The sequence below is a fragment of the Meriones unguiculatus genome, chromosome 16 (genome assembly GCF_030254825.1).
Source record: "Meriones unguiculatus strain TT.TT164.6M chromosome 16, Bangor_MerUng_6.1, whole genome shotgun sequence".
In the NCBI taxonomy this organism is placed as follows: Eukaryota; Metazoa; Chordata; class Mammalia; order Rodentia; family Muridae; genus Meriones; species Meriones unguiculatus.
This window is the reverse complement of record NC_083363.1, coordinates 59,550,225-59,565,942: the sequence shown is the minus strand read 5'-3', so window position 1 is coordinate 59,565,942 and position 15,718 is coordinate 59,550,225. Positions and strand designations below refer to the sequence as shown.

At 39.6% G+C, this 15,718-nt stretch overlaps 1 protein-coding gene across 2 annotated transcripts in view; it reads left to right on the top strand.

Moving 5' to 3' along the window:
• Positions 1-15,112, top strand: part of Tsga10 (testis specific 10) — a 95,093-nt gene extending 79,981 nt beyond the window's left edge. For both annotated transcript variants that reach the window (XM_060369885.1, XM_060369884.1), the window contains exons 17-20: positions 7,216-7,418; positions 8,960-9,064; positions 9,396-9,542; positions 14,404-15,112. In XM_060369885.1, coding sequence (XP_060225868.1) covers positions 7,216-7,418; positions 8,960-9,064; positions 9,396-9,542; positions 14,404-14,428 — 480 coding nt within the window. In that variant the 3' untranslated portion in view covers positions 14,429-15,112. The remainder of the gene's footprint in view (positions 1-7,215; positions 7,419-8,959; positions 9,065-9,395; positions 9,543-14,403) is intronic.
• The last annotated feature ends 606 nt before the right edge of the window (positions 15,113-15,718 follow it).

Below are 15,718 nucleotides of genomic sequence, written 5' to 3'. Positions count from 1 at the left end.
TTTAAGAATCATGTATCTAGTTTATTTTATAAGAATCTACTATTAATCTTTTAATGAAGTACTATCAGCCCAAATCACCACTCTTTCTTAATTTTTTAAATTTCATCATGAACTTTTTAAAGATTAATTTGCTACTGTAAAAATTTGAAAAAATGTTTTATTAAAAATTTATTTGGTGTTTGTTTGTTTGTTTATTCACTTTATATGCCAACCACAGCCCCCTTCCTCGTCTCCTCCTACTCCTACCCTTTCTCCCTTTTCGTCCTGTTCTCTCCCCCTTCCTCCTCAGATAAGGGGAGCTCCCACCAACTCACACCAGCACAATGATGTTTTCTAGTTGGAAAAGTCTTTGCATGTTACTGTAACAACTGAAATGATGTAAAATCTAAGTATCAATAGTTATAATCTCATAGTTTATAAAAATTAGCATGCCACGTGGAAGGAGAGTACAGTTTTAAAGTAATCTTAAACTTTCAAATCATAGTCCTCAGCAGTATATAAGGTTTGTAACAATTTAATTGAAAAAACATTTACTCTAAGTTTTGTAGCTTCTTCTTCTTGAGCTTTTCAAAATTACTTCTGACACTAACTACTGTGACACTGAACTATTTATGTTTGTGTCTTAATTTCTTTTGTAAGCTGTGATATCAAATGTCAGGATCATTTTTTTCTTTTCTTTTCTTTCTTTTTTTTCTTTTTCTTTTTTCTTTTTCTTTTTTTTTTTTTTTTTTTTGTACCTCTTAAGTTATTGAAGACATTGAGATTAAAAAAAAATCCTGTGGTAGTTTAAATGAGAGGGGCCACCATAGACTCATGTGTTTGAATGCTTTCAAGAACTGTTTGGGAAGATTTAGGAGGTGTTGCCTTGCTAGAAAAGGTATGCCACTGAAGCTGGGCTTTGAGGTATCAAAAGCCCACACCATTCGCAGTTAGCAGTCTTTCTGGCCCCTACTTGTGAATACGGAGGTAAGCTCCTTCAGCACCATGCTATCCACCTGCTGGCATGCTCCCTGCCAGCTCACCTTCTGAAACTGTGAGCCCCTAGTAAATATTTTCTTCTTTACGCTGCCTTGATCATGGTATTTTATCACAGCAGCAAAAAGGTAACTAAGACAGCTTGTGGTTTTAAAGTACTAGACTAGCATCTAATAAATTATATGAGCAGTACCTGTTATCTAGTTTCCCTTAATGACTACACTTTGCAAAATGATTACACTATAGTCTGATATAATTATAGTATTAACATTGATCCAAGCAAATAAGAGGCTTTCCACTGAAGAGTTTATCAAGTTTCCTTTTTGCAGATTTATATGATTTTCTACTGTAGCCTATCTGCATGTCCTTAACCTCTGCCTACCATTAACCTGTTCCCCACTTCTGTGAGCTTGTCATTTCAAGAACCAGCAAGAATACGGAAAGACAATGAAAGAGGACAGTTGGGAGCATAAATGACAACAAAGGATCTATCTATCTAAATACTCTACTTTGTATGCCAACTAAAAGTAACTTAAAAGAATGTTAATATATATGAAATCACATGATACATATTTTTGAGGACTGTTTTTGTTTTTTGTTTTTTCCTTCTTAGCCTAAATCTCTCACTTTTTACTGTTGAATTTCTGTGCTTTTGGTGAAACAGTTTAGCTCTTCACCCACTGAAGATCATCTGGGTTGTTTTCAGATTGGAACTTTTGAAAATAAAGCTACCATAAACATCTGTAAGCAGTTTCAGTTGTTTTATTTGCCTTTTGAGGCAAGGTGTCACTGTGTAATTTGGTTGTATGAGCATAAGTCTTCATTTCTCTGCACATGCTCACAAATGCTATTTTTAAGTGATATCTTAATTTTATGATTACTTTTTCAGAAGAGTTCCAAGCAGGTTTTCTTAAGTAGTTGTATCATTTTTCTTGTCTCTTAATGATGGAGTGATCTAGTTTCTCCACATTCTTGTTCAAATTTGTTGTTGTGATGTAAAATTTTTTCTTGAGCATTCTTATGTATATACAGTGCTGTATGAGGGTGATTTAAATATGCATTTACCTACTGGATTGCAAAGTTGAACTTTTCTTCATGTTGTTGTTTGCCACCTGCATGTCTTTGTTTGCTGTGTCATATCTTCTGCTATTTGTTCATATTCTCATTGGATTGTTTGCTTTAAACTGATTTAAGTAAAAGCAGAAAACCTGGATAAACCTCTAAACAAATATAGAACTTGAAATAGTAATTTGAAAACTTCCGGAAAGTAAATTGAGGCCTCATGTTGATGCAGGAGGAGCTGGGAGTTCTGTGCCTTGATCTGCAGGTAGCCAAAGGGACTGTAAGCCACACTGGGCATAGCTTGAGCATATGAGACCTCAACGCCCACCCCATAGTGACACACTTCCTCCAGCAAGGCCACACCTCCCAATAGTACTTCTCCCTGTGGACTAAGTGTTCACACAGGTGCATCTGTCGGGGATATACCTATTCAAAGCACCACAGTGAGGAACCCTGTCTCCAAAGAGTAAGGTAGAAGACCCCCGAGATGACCTGTGACCTCTGTACACACATGCAGGCATGTGTGCAGGCACACCCCCGTACATGTGAACATACATGCACAACATGTACAGGCACGCCCCCACACATGTGAACATAAATGCACACCTCTTTTTTTGAATTCAACAGTCTAGAAAATAAATACTAGTCAAATGGGAGTTGACCTATGAATGTAGGACTGGTTTATACCTGAAACCAAGCAATGTAAAACATATGAATAGAAAAAGAATTTGACAAATCAATACCTTTATGTAAGCAAGGATAACTATAATCTGGGAATACAAGGAAACTTTTTCAGTTGTATAAAAAGCATCTGAGTGACTGCTGTGGTTGATGATGAACAGCAAATGTTTCCTCCATAGTGCCAGATATGCTCAGCACGCCATCTTGAGCCTTCTAATGGAGGGTCTAGCCAGAGCAGCAAAGCAAGAAAGAGAAACAACAAGCATTCAAACTGAAACAGACATAAAGCCATCTCTGCAGGTGATAGGGTTGTCTATATAGAGAAGAGAAAATAACTTTTCTGAACCATCTTGCCAGCTCAGGAGTCACAGATGGTTGTAAGCCACTGTGTGGGTTCTGGGAGTTGAGCCGAGATCCTCTATAGGAATAACAAGTACTCTAAACACGGGGCCATCTCTCCAGACCCCCTAATATATTTTTAATTAATTTTGGGGAATTTCATATGTAAATACTGTGTTTACATGAGTTTTCTTTTTTCTTTTCTCCCTCTAACTCCTTTCATGTTCTTCCCGCTCCCTCAAATTCCTGACTTTTTATTCTTTAATTATTATTGTTATATATATATATATATATATATATAAATACAACGTGCTGGGCCTGTTTAGTGTTGCTGATATCTACACATGCCTATGGATGACCACTTGAGCTGGGATGACCTATCAGTGGCTTGTCCCTTGGAGAAAAAGGGGTTCTCCTTCTGTGGGAGCCACATTTCTTCATCTAGGGATGGGGCCTTGTGAGATTTCCCCCCATCCACACTGGCATGTCAGCTAGTGTTGTGATTGTGCAAATCTTGTTAAAGAACTGTACTTTTGAGATTTCATGGTTATTTCCCCCCCCCCCCCAAGGATAAAAGTTTTCTTATAGATTTTTGGCAATGACTAATACTTGGTAATACTAATATGTTAGAAGTTATTGGATGCTTTAATTGCATGAGTTGCATGCCATATTAATTATACCCCAATAAAGCTGCTGTCAAAGAAAGTGCTGTCTCATTTTGTAGTCCTGCCAATAGGAGACCATCCTCATCCTTTTTGTGTTGTCAGCATACGCTAACACAGTCACCAGTTTGACAGATTGAACAGTGTCTGGTTGGATTTAAGCTCAGCTGCAGAACACTTAGTAATATCTAGATACATTTTTGAGTTGTTCTCACCTGAGTAGAGGAATGCTGTTGGCATCTAGTGAGTAGTGGTTAGGGATAGTCTGCATCCTGTAGTGTTGGAACATCTCCATAAGCAAAGAGTGTGACTGCCAGGGTAAGAAACTCTGGGCTAGAAGTAGCACCTTGTTTTATTTCACATCTGTCTGATTGCTAACAAGGCATCCTGCTTTGCTTTGTTGCCGCTGTACCAAATACCATAACCAAAAGCAATTTAGGGGAGGAAAGAGTTGGGTTTTTTTCTTACACTTCCAAGTTACAATCCATCATAGAGGGAAGTCAGGAAAGGAACTCAAAGGCAGGAACCTGAACCAGAAACTATGAAGGAACACTGCTTACTGCATTGTTTTGTTTTTGTTTTTCTGCTCATTCTCAGCTAGCTTTCTTTCTTTGATTCTTTTTTTAAATTGTTTTTATTTTGTATGTATTTGTGTTGTGATTTGAATGAGAATGGCCTCTATAGGCCCATATAGTTCAGCATTTGGTTCCTGGTTGATGGAATGTTGAAGAGGAAGTGTGTCACTGGGGTTGGGTCTTGACCTTTCAAAAGGCCACAGCAGGCCCAGAGTCCCCTGCCACTATCGTGTGTATCAGAATACGTTCTCCGCTGCTGCTTTGGTGCCATGCCTGCCTTCCTGCCACCATACTCCCCACCACGATGGTCACAAACTAATCCTCTGAAGGGGTGAGCAACTCTCCAGTTTTATTAATTAAGTGCTTTTAATTAAATGCTTTCTTTTATAAATTGCCTTGGTTGTGGTATCTCTTCACAGCAATACAACAGTAACTTAGACAGGTGTTTTGCCTGCATGTATATCTGTGTGTACCCCTTTCATGCCTGATGCTTGTAGAGGTCAGAAGAAGGTACTGGATCCCCTAGAACTGGAGTGACAGATAGTATGAGCTGCCATGTGGGTGCTGGGAATCAAATCCAGGTCCTCTGGAAGAGCGGCCCCTGCGCTTAACTACTAAGCCATCTCCTCAGCTAGCTTTCTAATGCACTAAAGCCCACCTAGCAATGGTGCTACCTACAGTGGGATGGGCCCTTGCATATCAATCATTAGTCCATGTGATTGTTCATAGATCAGTCTGATTGAGACGGTTCTTAAATTGATGTTCCTTCTTGCCAGTTGGCACTAGGTTAGGTAAAGTTGGCAATAAAAACTACCCAGCACAATCTATCCTAAGCATAGACACGTCACTGTTTAACTGTAATCTTTCCTTGCTTTGTCTTCAGGATTGTGTGATATTAGTAGCATAAGACAAAACAGAGTCCAACTTTTAGAAGTCCCACGGTCTTTAAAAATGTCAGTACTTTTAAAGCCTAAGTCTTTTTAAGAATTCAAAGTATCTTGTTTATGGGCTGCTATAAAATTAAAAAAAACAAACAAACATGTTAACTACTTATTGTTCCAAAAGAGGAGAGTCAGGGCTTAAGAACAGTTAGATTAAAGTCCCAAATCACCAACGTAAATAAAATCCTGTAGCCTTGTTGTTCAGCATCCTGGACTTACACATAATTTTCTGAGCTCTTGGAGGGCTTGGACAGGCAGTATCTCCAGCTTGGCCACCCTCAAAACAGTTGTCTCCAAGGCCCAAGATGGCTGGCTCTACTGCACAATTGACACTCTGCTTGGCAGGTGCTCCTTGGCCCTGGTCTCCATTGCCACTTAGGCTTCACCTTCACCAGAAGCCTCTCTTTGGGGACTGTGATGCTAGCACACTGTTTGAAGCCTTAGTTTCTCTTTGTGACCCTTGCAAGTCTGGGTTTTGTTTTTTTTTTGTTGGAACTGAAGCTACACCTTGACCAATGGCTTCTTCTAGCTTCTCTGAATGGAGAATCCAACCCTGTCACACAATGCCAAGCCCCAGCTGCTGTTCATGACACCTTCACACCTACAAAACTAGTGCCATGTCAGTGATTCTTGCACATTGCCAAGATCAGCATCCGTCTTGAGACGTGTCCTTGATCTCCTTGTACTGCAGTTTATGTTTATTGACTCTGAGGAAATATATTTCTCTTCACAGGAGGTGTCACCTTGATGATGCTGATCTGTTATTGAGCACAGATATTCTTCAGCTCCAGATCACCAGCATCCATTGTCCTACTAAAGCACAGGTTTCTCTTGCACAGACTTCTAGTTCCAAAACATCACATGACTGGCCCACATAGGGTCTTTGCTTCCCTCTGAAACTTCACAACCCAAGCACTCCAGTTAGTGTTGATTGTCACCTTGGGACAACCTACAGTCTCCTGGGAGGAGGGCACTTCAACTGAAGAATTGCCTGGACCAGCTTGGCCTGCCTGTAAGACATTGTCTTGACTAATTAGTGATGCAGGAGGGCCCAGCCCGCTGTAGGTGGTGATGCTCCTTGGCGTGTGGTCCTGGACTGTGTAAGGAAGCTGGCTGAGCGTGAACAGGAAAGAGCCTGTAAACAGCGCTCCTCCACGGTTTCTGTGCTCACTCCTTGCAGTAACAGACTGCCACCTGCCACAGCAGCTGGATGAATCCTCTCCGGGTTGTTTCTGGCCCTGGTGTTCATCACAGCAACAGAAAGAAAGCTAGAACAGAGGTTACCCCACCCCCGAAGTTTGCTGTTTAATTGTATTTCTTCTTTTGAAAAATTTGTGATCATAGTATTATTTTTATTTCTTCTTGGTTTATGTGAATTCATTTATCTAACTCAGAAAGTTCGTTTCTGTCCTCTGTGGTACTTGCCCCTCCCCTAGTAATTTCATTTTTATTCGTTTCTTTATTACTAGCTTTTAAAATTTATCTTTCATAAGTAGCTTTTTAAATGCATATATAAGTTATTATAACCCATATTACAGGATAAGAAATCATGTTTTTTACTGATAATCCTCCTTTTGAAGAAATATTTAGCTTACTGAGAACATTTTAAGCTCAGAATACCTTCAAAATGGCAAGTTTTCCCTAGGTTTCTGTTTGCGAGGAGTGTATGTCTACCCCTCACTCTTCCCTGTTGAGTACAATGCTAAGGCACCTAGATGCAACTCAGCCAGCTCAAGACAATGGCAGGGTCACAGGCACCGTGCTGTCAGTTGTGCAGAGCTATATAAAAAGGTATCAAAACTGGAGGCGGAAACTAGTTGCAGTTTGAGACTGATTGGCTGAGGGGTGGGGAAAGTGGCACCATGTGCGCATTGTTAACAGGAACAGCGTCACGGTGCACTCCACAAAAACCCCTGAGTTCCTGACATGTCGGCTAAGTGGATGGATGGGAGTAAGTATGGCTGTCTTCCTGTCACACAGATGGAGAATGAGCTGGACTCCGCGCGCTCCGAAATAGAGCTGCTCAGAAGCCAGATGACGAATGAGAGGATCTCCATGCAGAACCTCGAGGCTCTGCTGGTGGCCAACCGAGACAAAGAGTACCAGTCTCAGATAGCACTGCAGGAGAAGGAGTCTGAGATCCAGCTGCTGAAGGAGCACCTCTGCCTGGCTGAGAACAAGATGTGAGCTGCCCAGCACTGTTGTCACACTGCGGCAACACACTGAGGGAGCCCACAGCGTGACATTAACTGAACTCAGAATCCAGAATGTTAGAATTTGCCTAAGATTTAATACCACAGTCTAAATTTTCTAATCTAAGATTTTTAAATGTAACAGTCTCTGCTGATTGTTTTGAACCCACAGTTTTGAATATAGTGAGAGCCTGATCTAAGACACTGCCATTAGGATATGTAAAGCAAGCACCATGAAGCCACGAGGACTTTTACATTTATGGGCTGCCTGGTATTACTGTCTATCTGCCTGTTTGCCACATCTTAGCTCCCTGTGTCTGTAGGAGTATATACTGGATACCCAGAAGAACTGAGTCCCCAAAACACTAAGCACACCTTTAAATTTTTATCTTAGCATGTTTTTTTAACCCCAGTAACACTAACCTTTAATTTGAAGACCCTTAGTTTGCTATTTGAGTGTAACTGCTTGCCTGGGTAGTGAAAGCTTATTAAAATTGGCCACTAATGGCCTCTGCTTCCCTGTGGCCCATCCATAGGACTTCTCCTTCCCCCTCTCACAGCTGAGCCTGGCCCCTGGGCAGGCATGGTGAGCACTTTCCCAACAGTCAGCCACTCCTAGGAGCCCCTGGCCATCAAGGAGCCCCAAGCCATGGCCAGTTTCCTTGACAATACTCTTGGGTCCTCTTGGCTGCAACTGAGTCATTTTTATCCATTGAGGCTGCTGTGAACCTTTAGCTGGTCCCTCGGCTAAAGGGTCCCTTTCTCAGACAGGTGGGAGGAAGTCCACCTTAGCAAAGAAGCAGAACTCCTACCATAAGGGTAAACTCTGTTTCAGACTGCTGCTAGGTACTGTGACACCGAGCTGGCAAATTTTTATAAAAAGGATATTTATAAAGAACATTTGCATAAATGAATAATATTTTTATGATATATAGTATTGCCCCATGGGTGTGCACAGACATGGAGACAAGAACTGTTGATTGAGTGAACTAGGGTTGCTGAGGCTTTGCAAGTAATCAAGTTTGTATTTGAATATATTTAAAATATGCCAGGAAATTTGCGAACACAAATCAGTGTGTAGCTGAGGTCACAGCTCAGTCAGTAAGGTGTCTGCTGTGCAAACATAAGGATCCAGGTTTTTTGATCTCCAGAATCCATGTGAAAGCCGAGAGCAGCAGCACATGACTAACCCCAGCACTGGGGTATGGTATAGGGCCATGAAATCCACTGGCCAAACAGCATAGCCAGATGGATAAATTCCAGGTTCAGTTGGAGACCCTCTAAAAAACAGTGGACAGTGAGTGAGCAAAATACCTAAGTCAGCCTCTGACCTCCACACACTCATGTGCATGCACGCACAAACAGGAGCCTGTGTACGCACACACAGGCACATGCACCTATGAAATCAACTTGCAAAAATCACAGTGTAGCTTGGATCTAGCTAAGATGCCATTGCAAGTTTGGCTTAGTATAGTCTTAGAGTTACAGCCATGTTTAGAGTTTAATCGATGTCACTCTTGCCTTATGCACAGGGCCATCCAGAGTAGAGATGTGGCCCAGTTCAGAAATGTTGTGACACAGCTGGAAGCCGATTTGGACATTACTAAAAGACAACTAGGGACGGAGCGATTTGAAAGGTAAGTTAGTCTCTGCGCAGCATGCAGGCTGCGCAGGCTGCTTCTTAGCTAGCAGTAGGTTGATTTTAGTGGATTCTCTGTGCACATAGTGTTATTTGTTTTTTGTTTTTGTTTGAAATAAGGTTTCACTCTAGCCCAGGATAGCCTCAAACTGCTGATCCTTCTGCCTCAGCCTCCAGAGTACTAGTGTTGTAAGATTTCTCCCGGCTCAGTGAAGACTTCATTATTTCATAGTGGGTGGATTCTAAAGTTTGGATTGAGCTATAATCCTGTGACAGGTTTAACAATACCACTGAATGTAAACATTAAAAGCATCACTGTTTTGCTGTAGGGAAAGGGCTGTCCAGGAACTTCGCCGCCAGAATTACTCAAGTAATGCTTATCATTTGAGTTCAGTGAAGCCAAGTACAAAATGCCACTCACCAGAACGTTCTCTCCATCGATCTCCTGACCGAGGCCTCGACCGATCATTAGAAGAGTAAGTGTTCACAGTGACAGCTGAGGGAGCAAGAAATGATCTAAACTGATGACTTAAGACATGGTGATGTAAGAGTAAAGGGGTTTCATCTACAGCGTGAGTTTATACGAACATTGTACTAAGATGAAATAAGTCTAAGGTTTATCTAATATAAACATATGTCCACGGTGTTTCATGCCTTTTCTTTCTTGTAATACTCAGAATCATAGGGCCGCGTACATGCATGACAAGCACATTGAAGCGCGGCTCCAGCCTGCATGCTCTATGGTCAGAGCCTGAATCCCTTTTACTTCTGTACTATTCTTCATGTACATTTATTACAAAATGTGGGTTAATTGCTATTGCACTGTAGAATATATATGCAGTAGGAGAGTATTTACTAGTTTTATTTTACTTACTGTTACATTTCACAAATGTTTAAAAAATTTATTTGGGAATAATTTAAAATTGTATGAAGTCACAAAAGTAAAAATACCTCTCACTCTGCTCACTATTGTTAAAACTTGGTCCCATTTGTTTTATTGCATAAAGAAATCTCTTGTGTACCCACACTACTTTGAATTTCCCTGTCACCTCTCTCTCTATGCCTCTGTCTGTCTGCCTGTCTCTTAAAAAGCGACAGTGCCTCCAACTCTAAAGCATCATCGCAAGCTTCTATCTTGTCTTGCCTCATTTTGTATTTGTATATTTTTCTGTCCCCATGAGAGCCGAAGCTCAACAGACAGTGTAATCACTGCTCCTGACTCGCTCGCTCACCCCAGAATGCGTCTGAAACGGTCTTTGGATTTCTGCAACATCATCAGTTCAGTAAATAGTTAAATAAATAGCTCAAGATCAGTTTGCAGGTCATCGTTCTTGCCCTTGTATCCTATGTTTTCCAAGAGCATTTAGCCAAATACCAAGTTCATGAGAGGCTTAAATTCATTCTTTCACTCCTGCATGATCCACTGATATCTGTTTTTTGACCAGTTATGGTCATAATATGTTTTTTATAATAGTCAAAAATATCAAAAATGAAATATTAAAAACTCCCTGATTTTAAAAGTATATCAATCCATATATTAAAAGTATGTTATACATATACATAAATATATACACTCATATATAGATACATATCTATCTATCTATCTATCTATCTATCTATCTATCTATCTATCTATCTATCTATCTATCTGTCTATCTATCTATCTATCTTTGTTGTATGTCTGTGCAGCAGTTGTGTGCCTGATGCCTGCAGAGGCCAGAAGGAGGGTCATCAGGCCCTGGAACTGGAGAAGGTTGGGAGCCACAGTGTGGAATCAAACCCCAGGCCTCTGGAAGAACACCCAGCAACCACTAGTCACCGAGTTTTCTCTAGCTTTCCCAGCCTCAGAAGTTTAATGTACTAGTTTTTATTTCTTTTTCTCGTATTAATTTCTGTTCTTTTTATTATTTCCCTGTGTTGTTTTTCACTGTGTTGGAGATTTCTCCTAGCTTTCTGGTTGGGAATTAATGAACTTACTGCTATTCTTTGTTTAATTGGCAGAGCTATTTAGGACTCTTCATTTTCCTCTGTTGCTGTTTTGAATGATCTCAAGGTATTCTTAAATTTTCCTTTTCTTTTAATTAGTTTGTAAAACTCTGTGATTTCTTTTCTTTTCACTTTTACCAAAGGATTGATGAGAAATCTTGAAGTTTCCAGTTAGAAGAGCGCTTGTTTCCAATTTTGGTTTTTATTTCTACTCTTTGCATCATGACTAGAAAATATTATCTTTATCACTTCTGTTTCATGAGTTGTGTGGTCTGCATGCCTTACACATGACTAGGTGTTTACAAATGTATGCACTTGAGGAGGTATGCTTCTTTTCACAGTGTGGTATTAGATTTATAAAGCACTGAGCTTGTGTTTTTGTGGTCATCTTTTAAATAGATCTGATTACCTTTTGTACACTTGGCCTGGCTTGTATTGTGAGTAGTATTTTAAAGTCTCCCGTATGTTTTCATTTCTTGCATCTCCTATGTTTTAAGGTGCACAATTTTCTGTCTATTTTCAGACATAGAACAATACCCATTAACATCAATTCTCTTAAAAATCTATAGTGATATAATTAGGGGTTGAAATAAAATGAGTACTTATAGTAACAGGAACAAAGTATATTAGCACATACAACAAGATTTTGGAATAAAAACTATCAGTATCTAATATTAATCTACCTGAAACACCAAACAAAACAAAATTTCAAAAAGGCAAGTTTTCAGCAGGATCAAATCCTGGGGATTTTAATCTAACATTCTTTCTAGGTAGTCATAAGACATCAGGATGAGAAGTCGCACAAAGATAGTGTTCAGGAGGCAGCAGCACACGGCCGGAGCCTGCTTTCTTAGAAGCCGTGCTTTCCTCCACTTGCTTCTGGGTTAAGAAGAGACTCTGGGTTTTGAAGAATCATTTTCTCTGTGTGTAGGGGCAGGCATGTACATGTCTGTGTATATGCAAACAGAGGCCAGAGGTCAACTTTGGCTGTTCTTTCTCAGGCACTGTCCATCTATTTTGTTTATTTTGAGACAGTATCTCTCACTTGCCTGAAACTCCACCTGGCCTAGCCGAGGCTGGCTGTCTAGTCGGCCATAGGAGCCCTGTCTCTGCCTACCACAGCACTGGGGTTACAAGCATAAACCACCATGCTCAGCCTTTTTTGAGTTCTAAGGATCAAACTCGAGTCTTTATAATTACAAGGCAAGCACTTTACTGTCATTACATCTGAATAGCCAGTTCCTGCTGATCACCTTCCAGGTCAGGCTCCTGAACTTGGAAGATGCTCTCTCATCTTTCTTTTGGACGAATACAACATCTATCTGCCAGGCAGTCACAGGTCGAGCCTGGTGAACACATCATTGGTTATCTCTCTTCTCTGCTTTTGCTTCTTGTTCTAGCACCAGTATTTATAACTCACATTGGCACAATGCTAACACAGACAGCTTTTTATATTATTTTGTATTTCATATTCATTATTTCATACATAGTTTATTGTCATTTGCTGCACCGGCACTCTGAGCTCTCATCCTTCCTTGTGGCATGTAACTTTTATGAGGTGTTCTTTTCTGAAACGTTTACATTCTTTGTTTGATCTCATGTCTAGTACTGTTTATTCAAGTTGCTGATCTGATCCTGTCTCTTACTGTCTCCATTTTCCTGGTATTACCTTTACTTAGCTGTTTGTGGATCTCTCTGTCTCACCATATCTCTTTTATGAAGTATTGATTTGAATTTTGCTTTATATGCCATCAAAAAAATTTTTTAACTAAAGTTAAAAATAGTGGGGCCAGAGAGATGGCTCAGCAGTTAAGAGCACTGGCTACTCTTCTAGAGGTCCTGAGTTCAATTCCCAGCAACCACATGGTGGCTCACAACCATCCATAGTTAGATCTGGTGCCCTCTTCTGGCTTGCAGATAGAGCACTCATACAAAAAAAAATCTTTAAAAAATAGTTTAATAGAGGTAAAATTTTTTAACACTGTTGCTGTAATGGTTACATTTGGTTTCAAATCTGATACAATATCTCATGTGTGCTGTTTGTGTTATATTGTGTCCTAGATTGGTTTTCTTTCTTTTAAAAAAAAAATCAAATTTCTTATAACATTTAGAAAGGTTTGTATTTTATCTGTTACTTTTGTTATTAATATGCCCTTAGCTCCCTTTTAAACATCATCTCTCACTGTCAACTTAAAGTGTTATCCCTGAGGCTAGAGAGATGGCTAGGTAGTTAGAAGTGCTCGCTGCTTTTCCAGAGGATCCAAGTGCAGGTCCATTTCCTCTGCCTCTAGTTTTCTCTCTTCCGGGTTGTCAAAGAGTGGTATTAGTATCATAGAGCATGTAGCCTCTGGCACTGGCTTAAGCTCAGCATTATATATTTTGAGTCTTATCCAGAGTCTTACATAGCTCCTCTAACTTCTATTATACGTCCATCATATTACTGGGTGAGCCACAAGTAGTTTAATGGCTCTTGTCTTAGAGGTAGTTGTAAAGACAGTGCAGAGGATCCAAGAGACCTTTTCCACTTCTTGTATTATCAACACCTTGCACAACAGGAAATCAGCACTGGTACAGCTCAGTGCACAGGCTTCATTAATATTTTCCTAACTTTTCACACACATTTATTTGTATGTGTGCATGCACGTGCAGTCTCTGTATATACCACTTACTAATAACTGAATTGTCCCATCAGCACCGAAGAACTTAGGGGGCGATCTGAAGAAAGGGTATAATGGAACACATGTGACATGAAAACAGAAAGGGCAACTATTATGGGATAGAGAGACCAGAAGATGGGGAAAGAGGGGATGGGGGAAAGAGGGGATGGGTAGGGCACTGAGACAGGGGTGCAAATAGGAAAATGGGTAATAACATATATATATATATATATATATATATATATATATATATATATATATGAATGTGCCCATTACTAACTTAAAGACATTGATTGTAAGAGAAAATCCTGTGGCACCCATCCCTTTAGAGTTAGAATCTGTATCTTCTGTGTCCCTACCATGTGGTCACTAACTATAGTTCTCTCTGTTTGAGGATCCTACGCAAATCCAGTCATGCACAGAACACAACCTTTGAGACTGACTTTTTTCATTCATCCTAATATTCATGACAACCATCAAAGTTGTACATCTCAGTACTTCATTCTTTTTAAGTTAAAGTAGTATTCCATGGCACGAATCCATGGTTTATGAACAAATTCACTGTATTGTTTCCCTTCACAGAAGCAGAGGGGGAAAACCCCAAGGACTGCTAAAGTAATTCATAATATATCCTTTTTACACATGCTAAAGTTATTTCATTTAAAATCTTAATCTGTTTTTTTTTCTATTATAGGAATCTTTGCTATAGAGATTTCTGACATGTGAAAAGATTCTCCACAGCCTTGGAAAGGTCAAAGATACAAACGGAATTTTTTTTTTTTGCTATATGATTGCATTTATCTTTTGAATGCTTGACAGTGTTAAATGTATTTATTGACTTTGTGCCTCTGAGTCTGTTCTCGAGTGCCATATCACAGTGATCTGGGATGACGCATGTAGACAAACATGCAAATGGTTCTTTCTATCCACACAGTAATAGTGAGTGTAAAGTCTGCTTACTTCACTATTGAGCGCTGTTTTGTTAACTATCCGGAGTAAATAAAGAAGCTTAAAAAAGAGGGAAAAGCGTTTTTACAAAACTGATTTCCTTTCCTTTCTTGCTGTCTCAAATGACTGGTTGGTGACATTTTTTTTTTCTTTGTGATTTATATTCTCATGGCTGGAGAAGCTGTGCCATGATGGACACAGCCAGCAGCACTGGCCTGGGACCCAGTATCACATTTTGGAACCAACCTAACATAACTTCCATGCAACAGTAGGAGTGTGCTAGGGCTTTCATTGTACACTGTTGGAGCCCTCAGCCAGGCACCAGGCATTTGCACAGTTGTGTTTGCTCCTACTGTTCTTAGAAAGGTAGGCAATGGGCCATCTATCCAAAATGTAAGATTTTTAATATGTATTTTTAATGACTTTTCTTCAAAACATTAAAGTACTGCAATGAACTTAATTGCCATTTTATTATTATTTTTTTTGCCTGTGGCAGCTGTCTGATGTTTCCCCTCACCTGCAGCTCTTACGTCTCTTTTCTGTCCATAGGCTTTGGTTTAATGTTGATATTAGAGCTGGAATGCTACTGTATTTTACTGATATAAACTATTTGTATTCTTACATTTTAATAAAAAAGCAAGCCCTTCATTAATAGTACTTATATGATGGACAATTTCTCATTGTATCTAGTCATTATTTGATATGGCAGTAGTGACAAGGATAGTGGCCTTTTGAGATCTTATTTCATCATGATATAATCACTAGTACTCTGATACTTTATTATAAATTCATGTCATATACTCACTTTAGTCTGGTCTTCCAAAACCTTCAGGCTTATTCATCCAGTGTTAGGTAATTGTTACAGACTGGCTAAAGGATGGATAAAATAAGGTACTGCTCATAAATGATTTAAAGAATAATATGCAAAATAACCTGTCTTGCTTATATAAAATAATGTAGTGATTTACATATTGCAGAATTAACTAGGTGACCCAGTGTCCTTGGCACTAGAGCATCACAGCATTAATATTAATCTGTTCACCTAGAAGACCAACACGAGC